Source organism: Sander vitreus, chromosome 6, assembly GCF_031162955.1.
Source record: "Sander vitreus isolate 19-12246 chromosome 6, sanVit1, whole genome shotgun sequence".
Taxonomy (NCBI): domain Eukaryota; kingdom Metazoa; phylum Chordata; class Actinopteri; order Perciformes; family Percidae; genus Sander; species Sander vitreus.
This window is the reverse complement of record NC_135860.1, coordinates 4,350,238-4,367,694: the sequence shown is the minus strand read 5'-3', so window position 1 is coordinate 4,367,694 and position 17,457 is coordinate 4,350,238. Positions and strand designations below refer to the sequence as shown.

Below are 17,457 nucleotides of genomic sequence, written 5' to 3'. Positions count from 1 at the left end.
GAGGATTTATGTGGTCCGTGTGTTTGATGTTTTCTCTCGTGTGATGAGTTTATGTTCAGACCCGCACAATAGCGCAGAATAGCGTCCCTTTTCCCTGCCGACAGCCAATGTTGGTTTCTTTTAACTGTGAACACGATTGTTGCCCCAACACTATGAAGGAAAGATTGTCAGAAAGTGTGTGGCGTTACATTTCTCTTTTTTTGGGTGACCCATTTTATATCAACATATTCTGTATGTCAGACACTTAAAAATCTGTATGTGTGTGTGTGAGAATGCTAATTGACTGACCGTTAAAAATCAGGTCACGAGGGAAGAAAAAAAGAGGCTGTGTAAATGTAGATCCATACATACAGTATGCATGCACACGTGTCCGCACACACCCACAGCATCACATTTTTCATCCTCATAAAAACACAGTTCTTCAAAGATAAATACGTCCTTGTGTGTGTGTGTGTGTGTGTGTGTGTGTGTGTGTGTGTGTGTGTGTGTGTTGTAATGTGTGCAGATGCAGATCTTGTCGGGTTTTGCAGAGCTGTATCAGCTCTAGCGAGGCAGAGAGCGTTTCCATGGCAACGCATCCTTCCTCCATCCCACCACCTGTGGAGTCAGAAGTGAAAGGATTTATGTGATGGGATGAGCGGGAAAAAAAGAGAGCGAAAACACAGAGAGGAGGCGAGAAGCAGAGACCAAAATGCTCAGAGAAAAAGAGAAGATGAGGAAGGATTTTTTTGACCGGGAAAATAGAGGAGGGAGGGATTGAATTTATGAGATAACAAGGGTGAGATGAAGAGGAGGCAAGGAGATGACAAGACAGGGAGGACAAGAAAGTGAAACAGATGAATGAAAGAAGGAAGAGAGAGAGAGTGACTGGTGTAAAATCGATGCAGAGGTTTTCAATTAGAGTCGAATGCAGACTGCGCATTTCCTCCTCATATCGATATTAATGAGCAGCGCTGAGTAAAGATTAAAACGCCTCATGCCTTATTCATTAGCGACTGAGTGTGGGAACGAGTAAAGAGAGGAGTGTGTGTGTGTGGTTCTCTTGGTTCGTTTTTTTTAAGCTAAAATCAATTAGAAGAGGCACTCGCTCACTCTCCTCCATTCACTCGGCTTCTTCGGTCCGCTCAGTGCATGTGGCTATTTTTAACGTTAATTAAATGTGTTTAATGTCCACACACTGCAAGAAATACAGGAAACTGTCACACCAAAGTCAGTTTTTTGGTTTAATAAGCAGAGAAACCTGAACCAACAATAATCGCTGATGCCTAGTTTCCTCAATATTCGGGCCCTTTACTGGTTTCTGTCATGGTGACGTATCAACTGAACCTTTATTAATTGCACATTGCTATTTACTCTCTCATCCTCCATTTTGCATTCTACGCTATCTTCTTCACATCACCTGTCAGACTATGGTGCACAGCCCATAAGCACATTGTGTGAAAGTAATAGTCATCTGTGCGAAACATAGTGGGCTGTAAATAGGTATATGGATTAAATGAAGCTTCGAGACAAAGAATATTTAGTAATCAAATGACTTATTACTAACAGTTACGAGGAATCCTTTTAAGCCCTAATATTAACGATTCTTTTTTTGCACAAGTTTGACCACGGTAGTGTTTTTTCACTGACTGATTAATTGCCACAAAAGCCAACAAATGTTTTTAGTTTACAGACACAAAAAGATTAAAAAAAGGTTTGTGCTAGTGGGATTAAAAACCCAAAGGGGCTTATAAATAGATCTCACCAGGAGACCAGGAAATACGTATGCACTTTGGCCCCCCCTCGTTGTCACCTTTTTTTTGATTTATTTATTTATTTATTTATTTTTATCTCTGACCTTTCTCAATACACCTGACAAAGCAGCACAGCACTTTATAATGGATTATAATATTGAAAACTAGCACCACTTTGCCTTTTTTCTTTAGTTACTTGCTAATTGTCAAATGTTACACCCTCAAATCCTGACTTGAAGTCATTAGTTTCAGTTAATATTTTTCTAAGAACTGGTGTGCTTATTACATAGTGAGTAATTTGCATTTGAATAATTAGTAGAAAATGTGAGGTATGATGAGAATATACAGGTTATGTAATCTGCTAAATTAAATCATATTCATGGAGATTTAACCACCAACTCCTATGAGATAGAACCTCAATATTCTTTCTAAGGGAGCCTGTAAGCTTTTGTTTATTTGCAATTCACGGTCCAACCTTTCCTCTCTCCAGTCTGGGTCAGCAAGCTGGCTGGCGGGCCCTAACTGTCATGACCGTTCAGGTTCCTCTTTACAGTCTGTCACTGCCTATCAGAGTACCCTGGGACTGTGGGTGGTTTTAGTGGCTTCCCCTCTCCAAACTGATCTGGGTTAAACAAAAGGCGAGTCTTGAGGGTCGGCGGCTCGCCAGCGCAGGCTAACAGCACTTGGCCTTGAGGCGACATCCCCCCAAAAACACATACACACACACACACACACACACACACACACACACACACACACACACACACACACACACACACACACACACATACAAGAAGACGAGCCAAACTCTTCTCGTTATGACCATCCACACCCTTTACCAGGGAGTTGGAAGCCACCCCAATTACCAATGAGTTATACTGGCAAAGGGACCACACACACACAACACACCCATACACACCCATACACACCTACACACACTCACACACACACACACACACACACACACACACACACACACACACACACACACACACACACACACACACAAATATAGACAAACTCACAGACATTTGAGGAATCTACTTATGTAATACTGTTTGTTTATCTCATGTTAAGTGGGAGGGAAACAAACAAAGACTCTTTTATTTCATCTGTTTTGTCTCATTTGGACCTCATTTGGTCTGTATCTGCACCCAGACTGTGACTGAAACCCTGACCCGACTCATCCTGACTCGACCCGACCCCGATCCTGACAGTCTAGTCTGCTCGGTCTGCGGCTCTAATAGGGTAAAAGATGCTGGTCATAGTTGGTTTAACAAGGCTTGCACTTTAAATGCCCTTTAAACAATCGGCCTCATTTGGTCTTTCATTGAGTCCACGGTTGTTATTTTGTTTAAGTTTAGCTTAGTTTCGGATTCCATTCAACATGAAAACAATAGTTAAGTCAGAATTGACTAAACAGAATATCCAGCTACTCTAATCGATTGGTCGTTTAAATACATTTTCAAGCAAAAATGCCAATCGGACAAGAGTGATGATCTGCTGTTTCTCTATTTTATATTTTTGTAGATTAAATATCTTTGAGTTTTGGAGTGTTTTAGCTGGACAAAACAAGACATTAGATGACATCACCTTAACTGTGATGGACATATTACACAGTTTTCTGACCTTTTTATAGATAAAATGATTAATCGAGAAAATGACCACCAGTTGAATCTATAACGCAACTAATCATTAATTACAGCCCCACTTAAGTTCATATGTGGTTTATCAACCATCAGCAGCACTTTACTGTGCATAACATAGCAATTAGCAGTGTTTGACAGCCAGTGCACCTGGAACAAACTAAGAAAAGATCCAAAATTGATCTGGCTTTATATAGTTAATACTGATTCATAAAAGAAATCGTCCCCAGACCCCAATCATGCAGATCAAACCAATCCTAAGTGAGTCAATAGGCCTCGTAGCACACTGAGATTTCAGGACAAATCTGACAGATAGTCTTTCAAAATGTGGTAAACCAGTTATAGTTTCATCTCCTTAAATTTATCATTTCCTTTTTTTCACCTTATAGTTGTCATATATGCATCAAGGCAAGGCAGCGTTATTCGTATAGCACATTTCAGAGCATTAAAGAGCAGCTGAAAACTATACAAAATCTAAAAACAGATAAAATACAACATTTTAGGACGCTAGTATGGGACATCAGATCTAGCTGTTGTGTACCGGTGTGATGCAGAATTTACTTTCTCAAGCTTCCACAGAGCCGCCACGCTGCTCCTAAACCAGCTGTCCATCAAAAGCTTCCTCCTCGTTAATCCAATTAGGCTAATGAGGCCGTGAAAAGGAGACATCTCCACTTAATTGGAGCTCAGTGCAGAGATGCACAGTGAGGATTCTGGCAGCGTGACACCAATGTGGTCTCCTCCAGCAGACCACCTCATGTGTGAATGTGTGTTCCTGCACATATGTGTCTCTTTTAATATTGTTTCGGTGGCAGTAGAAGAGAGAAGTCAGGGGATCACCAAAGTCATAAAGATTCCTCCTTATGCCACAATGTCTGTCCAACATTTCACAGCAAATCCATCAAATAATTATTGAGATATTTCAGTCTGGACCAAAGTGGTGGAAGTGACTTTGACATCTTTAGAGTCATGTCGCGAGCATGCAATGACCCAGATGAAGATCAAGGTTGAGAGCTAGATGCAAAAAAAAGCTTCAGTGTTGAACCCATATTAGGTAACGTGTACTCCACGTAAATGTGATTCACCATTATAAATTGTGTGTTGTATAAATGTAGTTGCTCTAATCACAGATAGATGGTGACTTGAAAACACTCCAGCTTTCCCAGTTTTTAAGGGACTGGAAGATGCCAAACTTCTTGTAATGGGAGTCTTGCTGGTGAGTCTGAAGGTTGTTTGACTGACAGGTGACTCATTCTCCACTGTGTTGGTTTCCTGTTTTCCACCCAGTCCACCCAGTCCACCCAGTCCACCCAGACTCCACCTCTAGTTATCCAAAATTGGCAAAAATGAAGCAATGGGAAATAGTCTTGTCAATAACCTGAGGGTGATTACACAGAAATCATGACTTTGAACAGCCTGTATGGAAATAAGATGACAAGTGCTGGATGTTTTATACTTCTACACCACTCCATTTATCTGACAACTTTAGTTAGTTACTCTGCAGATTTAGATTCTTATTTAAAATATAGGCCTAAATCATGCTTTTGCAGTTATTCAACAAATACATTGTGATGTAACATTATAGGTTAATAAACTACCCAGCAGGATATAGAGTTGTTAAAATGAGCTCCATCTCTACCAGCTGCAACATTAAAGTAATGAATGCATTGTTGCATCAGTAATACTATAATATTCGATTTTGAAATGGGTCATTCTGCATAATGAGTACTGACACTTTTGAAGCTGACACTTTTGTACTTGTACTTTGTTTCTGTATGTGTGCACATATCCAAAAACCTGTTGTTATCCAAGTTTTTGATGATGTTTAAAAGTAGCTGTGTTTCTCCTTCTTATCTGGTCTGCAGCCTTGCAAACTGTTGGCTGGTTGGTCTGTGTACAGCAACCATAGCAACGCACAGAGCTGACCATAAGCTGTAAACAGGCAAGAGGCCGTAAACTGCAGTAAAACCCCCGATTGAGACGCATATTCCGAATGCGCTGTATACAGTACATGTCCAATGAATGCCTCTAAAACCTGAATAATACTGTAATATCTATATTTATATAATATAAATATGTCTTAATCGGAAAATGCTATATTTGGAAAAAGGCCTTATTCGGAATATCCAACCGGAATATGCTGTTTACATGACCTGTATCAATATATATTGTCATATTCTGAATAATAGTGGAATATTGGTGTGCATTTATACATACTCAATGATGATTCAGTACACATGATTCACCTCGAGGATCCGGTGTTAAAGATGTTGTTGCATTCGTGTCCTGGACACCTCTAGATCACACACAAATATCCAATCACCTAAACAGATACAGTACATTTAAAGACCAATATTTAAAGACAAATTCTAGATTGTCGCATTGAACTGGCACAAGCGTCATTTAGTGGCCCTCAGAAAGTGTCCTTGTACTGTACCAGGAGCACTATGTAATCTAATGCTCCAGTGTGAGATTTGAGGCCACTGATAGTAGACAGTACAGAGAGAGGATTAAGGATCTCTAGACTGGTAGAGTGGGAGTAAAAAGTCCAAAAGTCTTTCCTGGACCATGAAAGCATCTCCCGTCCTCTGTGTCACTCTTTTCACCATTTCTCTCCATCCCTCACTTTGTCACATCCTGCTTCAGTTTTTCTTCGGCGATCTTCTTCCTGGCTTTCTCTCTCCTCTCTGTCATGATGTGTCACTTTCTCCGTTCCTTCGTTACCATCTCTCCTCAACACCCCCTGTCGTTCTCTCTGGTTGTGCGGCAGCCATTACTGTTTTCCAGTTTGTGCGGTTTGTATTCATCAGGCTTGTTGCAGCAGCAGGAGGAGGAGCCGGTGTTGAAGGCTGACCGGTTTCCCCCAGGAGATTCACCTAAACACTGCGCTCATCCGGACAAACTGTCACTTAATCAGTGTATTGCTGTCAGGTGTGTTTGTGAGTGTGCGGTTGTGAAAACACATGCGAGCGATAAAGCTAACAAAGGCGAGGGTGATTGCTTCTATGCGCTTGAGAGAGAGGCGGACATTCCCTGTCTGAAATCCTAATTTCCTGGTGAGCATCAAACATTCGGTGCGTGTAAAATGCTTACAGAAAAGCCCTGTTTTTATGTGTGTGTGTGAGCGTTGTTTTGGCATATTATCCTGGGCTGCTCAGTTGATGTGTTAAACAGCAGTGGATTGTGGGAGTGCTGGAAGGATTAGCCCCAGAACGACCCCGGCCTTCAAAGATGCAGCTCGCCAGGCTGCTGCACCAGAAAAAAAAGCTTCAATAAACTGAAGCCGTCCACCTGTCAAGCGCCTCGTGGCTAAAGTGACAGCCTCATGCCTAACGATGACAGCAAGGTGTGGATGAAACCGTAACATGCATGCATTCATAAGGAACATCTATTGATCAGTTTCAACATTTTTCTTTGCAGGCGTGCTCTCTATCAGCGCTGTTCTGCTTTATATTCATATATTAACACAATTCAATTACATGGCTGTCTTTACTGGCAAGAGGAGCAGCAGCTGCTAGAGAAAAAACCTTGCTCAAGGGTACTTTGACAGTAGATGCTTAGAGAATGACAGGCAGACTTTTCCACCCCAGATTAAATCGCCGTGCAGCAGCAGAGATGTTGTATTAAATGATATGAGTTATTGCACTGAAAATCTGAATTTATTTCTTTAAAATGGAAAATAGAATCTGGGACAGTATCTCCTGTGCAGACTCTATGTACGGTCTCTATGCATTAGTTTATTTCAGTCATGTGAGTATTGCACATGCCACAATGTTTCTGGGATAATTGTGTTGTGATTCAGGTTTTCATGTGAGAATCAAAGACGGAGGGTTTGTTCTTTTCAACAAAGTTTTTTTTAACAATCACAGAAATCCTTTTCTCTTATCCCCTCATCACCTGTTTCTATCTAATAAGTCAGAAAATGGCCAAAGATTCCATCACAGAAGTAAAGAGACCAATTGGCCCTATCTGTATTACTCTCAATAGACCACACTGCCATTAAATCACATGTTAGATTGAGTTTGAAGTTACTCATCTGGAAAAGGACTCTTACTCCTTTTTTTTTTTTATATATATAAATCCTTTTTCGTCTTCTTAATAACTATCGTTATTGTTCTCTCCAGCTAAAACTCAAGAAATTCCTGGTGGACTCTCTGATTTTCTTTAACTACTTAATGTTTCAATTCAACTGAAACATCTGTGAACGTGTGTAAAATTGTTTCTTAAAAGGGAACACCACCATGTTTCCAACATGGCATTTCCATTGCCAAGGAAAGCTCAATCAATATTTGTGAACATGAGTTTCTCTCTCCCAAAGCCAAAAAACAGAGAAGTCTCCAACGGGTGATGTCATCAAGTACTGTATAAAGTCTGGAGCTGCTCCATAGACAAGGACTGGGAGACTGTTTGTTTTCTTTTTCCTACCCAAATTAGATATTTATCTACGGTAGTGTTTTCAGTTCTGAAACAGAAAATGCATGTTATCGATGATACTGCTCACAGTATCATCGATACATACATATTTCCCAATTAATTTGCCTATGGAGCAGTTACACACTTTATACTTGATCATCACAAACACAAACTTTAGAGTTTTAGCACTCTAGTGTTTGGCTATAAAGAGAGCAGCTCATTAACCAATATTTATGGACTATCTTAGACCATGGAAATAACGTGCATGAATTTTTGAAAATGGGCGTAGTTCCCCTTTAAGCTTCATTATCTTAGCAGATGAGTCATGCAAAAGGATCTCTCTAAATCACTTCTTCAACTTAAAAAAATTCTTTTGATGCCAGAAATATGTAATTTTTGAATTCAATAATTAATGAATTACAGTTCAGTATATACGAACATAAAAAGGGCTATCAAGTTTAGTTACCGATTATTTATTTGGTAAGCCCATTAAGACATTGCATATGTTAATCTAAGTAAAGTTGACCATGAAGATTGTGTAAAAGTGGCCTGGTTGTTCTGCTGCAGTTTATTTATATTAGATTGTTGGCCTGTTACTATCTGAGGGTGTGCACCTTATTTTTGACTGTCTGCTTCCAAATCAGACATCACGTCATGTAAGTCATAAAACTTTGGTGGAGGTCATAATGTAAATGGAGACTCACTGAGAGTTTGGTAGACATTTAGGATTAAAATCCCAGAGGGTCGGAGCTTATCTTCTGTCACCAAGGATCCTCACAGATATCCTCATATACGCCATTTGGTGGAGGCTGTTTACCAAAGCTGCTTATACGACCATGAGTACACGCATTTATTCACAGTGGGTGATCACGAGACTTTTAGCGTCAATAACAACACCAAAGGCGCCTGACCAAGCATCCGTATTTTACACGATGGGAGTGAGAATGTGTTGGCTAAATAGGAAGTACCCGAAAGGTCTATAGATGCACTCCAAAACCCATAGTGACAGTGACAGTTTGATCCGAGTGAGCAAGGTTTCCACTCCAACAAACAGCACAGTTTTCTTTTGGCTTGTAGTGGCTGAATCCAAATGTTGCTGCCAACACTTAAGCTTAAAGATTTTATGTCATACCTGTTGCCTCATATACTAACTGTAACTGTGGTGCAGCTATTGAACACATCACCAGACCTCTTTATTGCTGAACATGTTTTTGGAGATTCAGCGATTCAGAGGTCTGGAACCAGGCTGGATATCTGTGTCATAAGCTCAGGCTGTGGCTACATATACTTTTACAGAAACTTTTAATGAAAAGATAAATCTCACCAAATCATGTTGGTTTAATTTGCTTTAAGTGGATACAAACATCACTGGTGTTATTGTAAGGTTTATTTCAGCTCAGGCTAGTCTCTCCCTCAGAAAAACTGTCTCCTGTGGCATCCTCACATATTTACAGATTTCGTACAATTGTCGAGACGCTGTCTTGTGTGCGTCTCCTCAAGATCTTCACCTCCCCCCCTACAGGGCTCCCCCAAAGTCTCCCAAATCCTTCTCTCTCCAACCCCATAATCCATAATCCCGGCTCCTCGCCATTCAAGTACATTAGTGTATTATTCCTTTAATCCAAAGGGGGAGCGGTCGTAAAGCAGCTTTTTGCATGACTCAACCAGCCGCCCTCGGATGAAGTAATAGACCGGAGGATAAGTACACAGCCAATCACGTCTCCTTTTAATTATGTTTCACCCGTCAGGTTCAATGCCAGACTCCTTGAGCCGCCTTTGTCCATCACTTAACGCAGAAAGACTTTGTGATGTCACTGTGTGCCGTGTGGGCTGGAAACTGTCTTTGGAAAGAGTGAACTGAACAAGGTGAAGAGCAGACGATGCATCCAAAAGACCAGTGCATTTTTCCATTATTATTGTAAATATTTGCTAATATTCCCATTTTTTTTTTTTAGCTCCTGTGATCTGATTTAAGGCCCTTTTTTTAGGGGGTCTTAAATCAGTGAATAAGCATTCAATTTGTACCACTGAGATGAATTGAAATGTCTTTACTTTTGGGAACTGAAAAGGATGGTGCTGTTTTTACCGTTCTGTTCCCACCAGTTTATTTTCAACCCCTCGATTGTTGAATTTTTCATAGTAATGGTTGCTGCATCTTCTGATGTCACGCTGGTTTGTGTGGGATCAGCATTTTCTTTCTACTGCTGGCTCCAGACTTGAAGTGCATTTCCAAATTGATATTAATCATCTGTGGTGCCCCATTAAGGACATACAGTAGCATTCACAACAAACATAATGTCATACTGTTTTCTTTTTAATCTCATGGATATTTTATATCTTTTCAAGTTTATTTCTGTCTATTTTATTGATACAAACTGTCAGAGTTGCTTTTTGACAATGTTGATGCTTTAAATTAAAGCAGCTGCTTCCCAACTATCTCCTTAATGAGCCCTACACTGCAGTAACTAAAGCCCATTTGAGAGCTAGACGTTTTTCCTGAGCTGATCGATACAAACTTTGGTCTGCTTTGCCAAGTGAAACCATTTTCACCTCATTCAGTTTGCTGAAGTTTTCTCACCGCTGTGTTTCTCTTCTTCTCTCTGCGCCTGAGAGGAAAAGCATCTTTGTGTTTTGGGTGATAGTGGAGGCTTTCACGCAGCCGTACAGGATCTTACAATCAATCCGCGAGGCTTGGTGAAAGGTTTACAATGCTAACACACCTTCATGGTTTAGAGTACAGATCTAGATTTTAAGGTGTGGGGAAATAAATGACCAGGGACGAAGCCAGACTTGTAAACATTTGAGGCTCAGCTCAAACCTCTGGGGGGGGGGGGTGCTTGGGCCTGGGCCCTGGGGCCTGCTCCATTTATGGCAGCTATTTGCAAATTTTTTTAAGCCATTTCATTAAAGAATGCCTAAAAATCTCTTTATCACTTGGAAAAAAAAATCTAATTGTTGTCGTTTTTTGACACTGTTTTACTTTTTACAACATTTTTTTTGATGTTTGTAGCGTTTGTCAACCTTTTTGTCACTATTTTGTATCTTGCTGTTTTTATCATTCTGAAACCAGAACAACAGTGAACAAATGTTGAGGGTTTTCACTCCTGCCACCTAAAGAAAGGCAATAACTGTCCAATTTCAGTTACATACATACACTTATGTGAAGAAATTAGGACACCCATGCTAAAGTTGACTAAAAAGAGGAATAAAAAAAATCCTCTTTTGCAAATTGATAATAATAACTGGCCTTTAAAAATAAAAATCTGCCTGCCTCTATGGGAATTTAACATAGGGGTGTACTTACTTATGCCCCCTGTATTTTAAGGAAGAACATTTATTTATTTACGATACATTATTCATTCACAAACAAAATTGGTGTCCTTAAAGGTTGGATTTTTCCTCATTTTTTTAATTAAGGCATTAAGATCAATTCCCAAAAGATGATTTTTTCATTCCTCTTTTTAGTCAACTTTAGCATGGGTGTAGGATGGGTTTTGAGAAATCATTCAGGGCTGGAGCCCTAGAAGCCATTCGCTCGCTCCGCCCCTGTAAATTACAAAGCAATCATTTCCCTTTGAAAGCTCAGGACACTTTTTCTGTTGTCATATTTGTACTAAGAAACATTCTTGTGTTTGTTTGTAGGGAATGCTGTTGGGACCAATGCCACTGAGCTGTACAGTGCGGCCAATGTTACCTCCCTGCTCAGCGAGGAGGAGGGGCCTGTTAAGGTCAACGAGGCCGTCCTTGCAGTAACCGGGATGAGCAGCTCGGCCAGTCCAGACACTGTGACCCCGAGGGCGGGCCGGATCCCCCGTGCCGGTGAGGAAGACGAGCAGAGCAGCGGCATGTTTGCTGAAACGTTGGTCCCTGCGTTGGAAGAAGTGAGCGTGGCAGCCCCGCCCCAGATCAGCCCTGATTCGGCTGAGACGGAGCACCTGCTGCCTAGCAACCCACGTGGACAGGACATCGTGGAAAGCGAGGAGGAGGAGGAGAAGGAGGAGGAGGATGAGGAGCGTCTGCCAAACACCGACCCGCCTTGGATCCACGCCAAGGACACAGCCGTGTTTGACCTGGATCACCTCTTCACCACCACCACCGCCCAGCCTTCGGCCCCCACCAAGCCCACCATTCCCTCCAACCCTGACGTCCTCCATGTGGACTTCTTCGACCCCTCCTCTCGTGGACGCGGCCTCGACCTGGCCCCGCCATCTCCATCATCACTGGCCCATGAGCTGCAGGGAGGCGACCCAACCTCCTGGGCGATGCCGGACAACTACGACTACCTCACCCCCTACGAGGATGGCGTGTCCCCCACTGCTGATGAGTACACCTACAGCACCACGACCGACACCTACGAGAGCGACGAAGACCTCCGCCTCAAATCCCGAGTGTCAGTGTCTGGCTCCTTCGTCCCTGGGGCCGTATATCCTGGCGTGGGAGCTCCAGTACCAAACGTCCCTGCGGCGGCTCCTCCAGCGGCCTCACCGGTGGACGGGTCAGACGGGATGGGTGGATGCCGTGTGGGCTACCAGATGGTGAACGGAAGTTGCCGCTCGCCCTGCGACATGCAGCCCAACTACTGCTTCAACGGGGGACAGTGTTACCTGCTGGAGGGCATGGGAGTCTTCTGCAGGTACGACGCAACACAAACACAAAGAATACACTGCACAGTGCATTCATAAAACCAGACCCTATGTTCCAGTAGAACTACATGAAGCAGGTAATTAAAAAAATAATCCAGCTCCTCCGGCACCACCTACAGCCTGTAGTGCGATTTGCAAAAATCCACCGCTCCCTGTTCAGATGCACCAATCAGGGCCAGGGGGGGTGTCTAACTGCGTGTCAATCACTGCTCAGGCACATGCATTCATTCTCCCTTGTGGGGGGAGGGGCTTAGGAGACCATTTGGGCTTTAGCAGAAAAGGGGAAGGGACTGAGAAGTTGTCGATGTTCAAATTCTTTGGCTAAATCCTGGATCTTCACAATCCCACCCACAGCACCTTTAAGGCTTGTTAGCAAAATCATGTGATCCTGTGACTAAAAACTAAATAACTCTACATTATGACAGATTGCCTTTAGATGTGAAATGGTGTCATACTTTAGTCTTTTCAAAGTCTTTTCAGAGTCTTCTAGTGTATGGTAGGCATTAATCATAAAACAATGGTAGCTCACAGCTTACTTACTTACTTACTCCATGGCAACATTACACTACCTGTTTACATCACCCAAAGCATGATGGGAAATGTAGTGCCAAAACAAAAAAGAATGAAAAGTGACTAAATTTGAAAATTGGCTTTTTGCGGGATGGTTTTACGCTATTAATACAACCGTCGACATTGTTCTTATATTGCTGGAACACTGACACTCTCTTCTATCTTTACCTATCCTTTAAACTGTGGACATCCTGGCATCATAACTTTTCTTAAAAACAAAATTTCACATTGCGTAAAACAGTTTTTGTGTCATAGTAAATGCATAATACAGCTTATATACTAAATTATGAGTAACCTAATACACACCCTGGAAATACCACCTAAGACATGTGGTAACTTTGCCTTAAGACTGTGAATGAAAGGAATAAAATAAAATACAGCCATCCTTGTTGTAAAATGTACATTTTACAAACAAAAAATCTAAAAACCAAAGTGTTGCAGCTGCTTCATCAGAGTCATTTATTCGCATGCATAATCAATGATAAATACTCTGCAGCATCCACAATAGGTTCCAAAGAGCAATCAGACCCCAGTATGTAATATAAAGTGTTGTGTCATCTAATATACAAGCCTTCATGAAACTCTAGATTTATAGAGTTATTCTAGTGTTGTGCTCTGCTGGTCAGAAACATGTGGAAAAGCTCAGTGCAGAATAGAAAGCAACGTGTTGTTGCTCTTTTTAACGGGAGTTTTACGAGGATATGTTCTTCTGCCAGGCTGTGTGCTCAGATTCGCTTTTGTTTTGTGAGATTTGGTTTTCCTTTGTCATGCAAACTGCACACAGACACACACAAACGCACATTATAGTAGTGGCAAACACATAAGCACAGAAACTGAGATGCAGCGTTTTTGTAAACACAGACAAACTCAAAATGATATTGTTTTCATATTTTCCCCTTCTGCTGACTCCCTGCCTATTGATGAACACTCTGTCTCATTATTATATGACCTGCCCTCCAGGCATTAGCCACAAACTGCAGTAATGGCTTCCCACAATACTTGATGCAATAGGGTTACAGCTGTGCTGAATCTAGGTGCAGGTCAAAAGTCAAACAGATTAAGATAATCATTTATGAAAATATGGTGTAAGCCACAGAGTAGTTCCAGCTCAATATGAGTCCTCTGGCATTGCATCTGAAAGTCAACAATCACAGTGCATCTGCGGATCAAAACATCCCGATCTGTGATGAGAAAAGCTACACTTGAGTTTAAAAGAACACATATCACATCACATCAGTATGCCGGGTTGAAGGAGTAAAGCTGCTGCAGATGGGGGAAGGATGCTGTGTGCTTCGTCCGATTGCTTTTCTGATTTCAAAAAGTGTATTATCGCAGAAATAATGTTGTTTGTAGTATATATTAAATGGAATATGAAGGGATCAATACCAAACCTGCGTTTAGAAGCTGCAGTCATGCAGAATCACTCCCTGTCTGCCTTTTTAGATGAAAATTGATTACATCTACATTTCTTTACCCTCGAAACATCTTCCCCTCCCTGATCCTCTGTTTCGGTTCCCTCTCATATTCCCTTGAAATTGTTAAATCCACCCTATATATGTACACTTTAAGCAACATATGATATGCGGTTTAACACGGTTAATGTTTAGTCACACCAGAAAGTGAAACAGTGAAATTCATCAAAGAATTGGTGGTGCTTGATGACATGGGTTCTACTCGTAGAGCCAGTTGGTGTGGCTGGCGAGCTAACGCGCTACCAAGCCGGGGATATACAGCACCAGTGATAGTCACAATAGATCTGAGACCGTCTTTAATTTTTACTCTGTACTGAGCTGTTTACTCCCCCCTAGGCATTTAGTTGTCAGGATTATACATCATATTATGCAATAAAGAGCTATTAACGGCACAAAACATTGCTCTCCGAGGAAGCCCAGTCGCTAACGGGACAATAAGTTCACACAGTTTATTTAAAATGCATATCAACTCCTGTCTGGGAACCATTCCTCTTTTGTGGGGCAGTTTATTCTCAGACAGAGGATAAAAAATAATTTTCTGATATTAAATGTACTTACAGGGTAAATACCACTTTTTTAAACCTGGACCCTATTTTCCTATGTTTTTGTGTGACTGATGGGAACAACAATCTTTGAAATTGGTCCAGTATTAAGCAAGATCGCTGCAGTCAGCAAGTGGTAAAACAAGCTACAATGTAAGTTAATAGGGCAATTCCAGCCAGTCCAGCCTGTATTTACCTTCACAAAAGTGCTCGTTTTGCCACTGACAGGCTCAGATTAATATTCTAAGTGTCTGACAACATAAAAAGGTTTAGGGAAAAGGGCTGCACAAAATGCACAAAATGCTTTATGCAAATAAAAACACCTGGAATACAGTGAATTTCACAGACTGATGAGATCTCACAATTTCAGATCTGAGGCTGATTTCTTGTGCATTTTTCAATCACCTAAACATAGGTTTCACATTTCAGAATGGTAGTGATTTTTTATATTACATTTCCCACAATGAGAAGAGACTTCCAATTAGTGAACAGCTGCAAGGATTAACATGAAAATGTATGCGCAGTGGCGATGGAGATGATGGAGATAAAATATCACCCTGCCATCAGCTACACACACACACACACACACACACACACACACACACACACACACACACACAGAAATACCAAACACATTCCAATCTGAACTAAAACAAAGAATTTAAGATGCTGAGTGTCTCTGAAAACATCTCGACAGCCCAGCCCAGATCCCAGCCGACCTTTCACCCCCCTCCATGTCCAAAGTCTGCAGTTGCATCATGATGTCAGTGAAAATTAGAGAATATTTGAACAACATTAAAAAGAGTTTGTGCTTAACTTTCACATATAGTATATATGAAACATATAAATTAGCCAGTTATCTTAAGAAAGCTTGGGAGAAGAGGAAAAAAGCTCTTTATCGAGATGAACTGTAGATGAGGATTTGTTGTTTGTATGTAATGTGTGTGTGTGTGTGTGTGTGTGTGTGTGTACATATATGTATATGTATATATTTGTATTCATGTATTTCTCCGAATGATTTGTATGCGACAGGAAGACGTTTGTTAAATAAGTAAGTTTGTGGTGTCTTTTAATCCCATGTGGGATGGGCCAAAATGTTTGGCATGACACAGAAAAAAAATATAACTTACTAACTAACTAACTATAGTGAGTAAGTTGCACGCTGCATGGGGAAGTATAATATCAACACATCATTTACCACAATTTAACTATGAGACATAAGTATAATTAGCATAAATAAACAAGATATTTGCAGAGAGGATTCATAATTTTACGTTTCTTCTTTGAAATACTTTACAGCACAAACACAGGAAGAAGCTTTTCTACCAGCTTTAATTTAGCAAGTAACAAAAGGAACACAGTTTATTGTAGTTTTTGTCTTTTAGCTTTTTCCACCCACTGTTCTGCACACTGGACGCACTATGTAGACGCACTTTGTCACACTGCTAAAACTATAAAAGTTACATCAATATATACACGTTATATATCTGTCAACAGATTAGACTCTTCTCTTTTTAGTCATTGCGATCATTTTAAAAAAGGAATGCTTTGCCCTCCCAAAACATCCAGGTAGAATGCACAGCAGTAGCGAGTACTCAACTTGCAATAAGCTTTGAAAATATGGTGTCTCCCTACCTTCATAGCAGTCTGTACATCCTGTTTATTTAGAGAATAATTGCCCTGACTATTTAAAATGATCAGTGACTGAGCAGAGAGCAGAAAGAAATCATCACTTTTCTGTGTCAAATCAAAATACTACAAGTGTTATTGACTGAGAGGGAAATGGAGCAAGGCTCACACAGCGATGTTGAAAAGAAAACTTGCTAAGCGGACAACATGATCCAGATATTTAGGGCAGATTTTGAGCCTCGGTCAGCAGATAGTAGCAATGATGAATCTCCTGAGAGTGAGTCAGGCGAGGGCTGGAGAGAGACTGAGAGGCATTTGTCTGTTGGGCAAAAGTGCAATATGGGTCAATGAAGTGTTGGCACAGATGAGAACCAATATGTTTGTGTGTGTGTGTGTGTGTGTGTGTGTGTGTGTGTGTGTGTGTGTGCAGGCAGGCAGGCAGGCATGATTGTGTGTCTGATTACACACGTGACTTAGTCTGTGTGTGTGTGTGTGTGTGTGTGTGTGTTTGTTGTGTGTGCCTGTAGGCATGATTGTGTGCCTGATTACACACGTGACTTAATCTGTTTGTTGTGTGTGTGTGTGTTGTGTTTGCGTGTGCGTGTAGGCATGATTGTGTGTCTGATTACACACGTGATTTAGTGTGTGTGTGTTGTGTGTGAAACTGTCAGTTCATATGTGTGTACTGTAGATGTGTTTGCGTGTGTTTTGCGTGCAGCTGAACTGGAGCAGCTTCACACATGAAGTCAATTCAATTACAGCGGGATGAAAAGTCCCTTTTGCTCTCTGCAGTAAAACACATGACCCTT

General features: G+C 41.2%; 1 protein-coding gene across 9 annotated transcripts in view; it reads left to right on the top strand.

The window, feature by feature from the left end:
- Window positions 1-17,457, top strand: part of cspg5a (chondroitin sulfate proteoglycan 5a) — a 59,971-nt gene that overhangs the window by 8,047 nt on the left and 34,467 nt on the right. For all 9 annotated transcript variants that reach the window (XM_078252145.1, XM_078252143.1, XM_078252142.1 and 6 more), the window contains exon 2: window positions 11,435-12,425. In XM_078252145.1, the coding sequence (XP_078108271.1) occupies window positions 11,435-12,425 (991 nt within the window). The remainder of the gene's footprint in view (window positions 1-11,434; window positions 12,426-17,457) is intronic.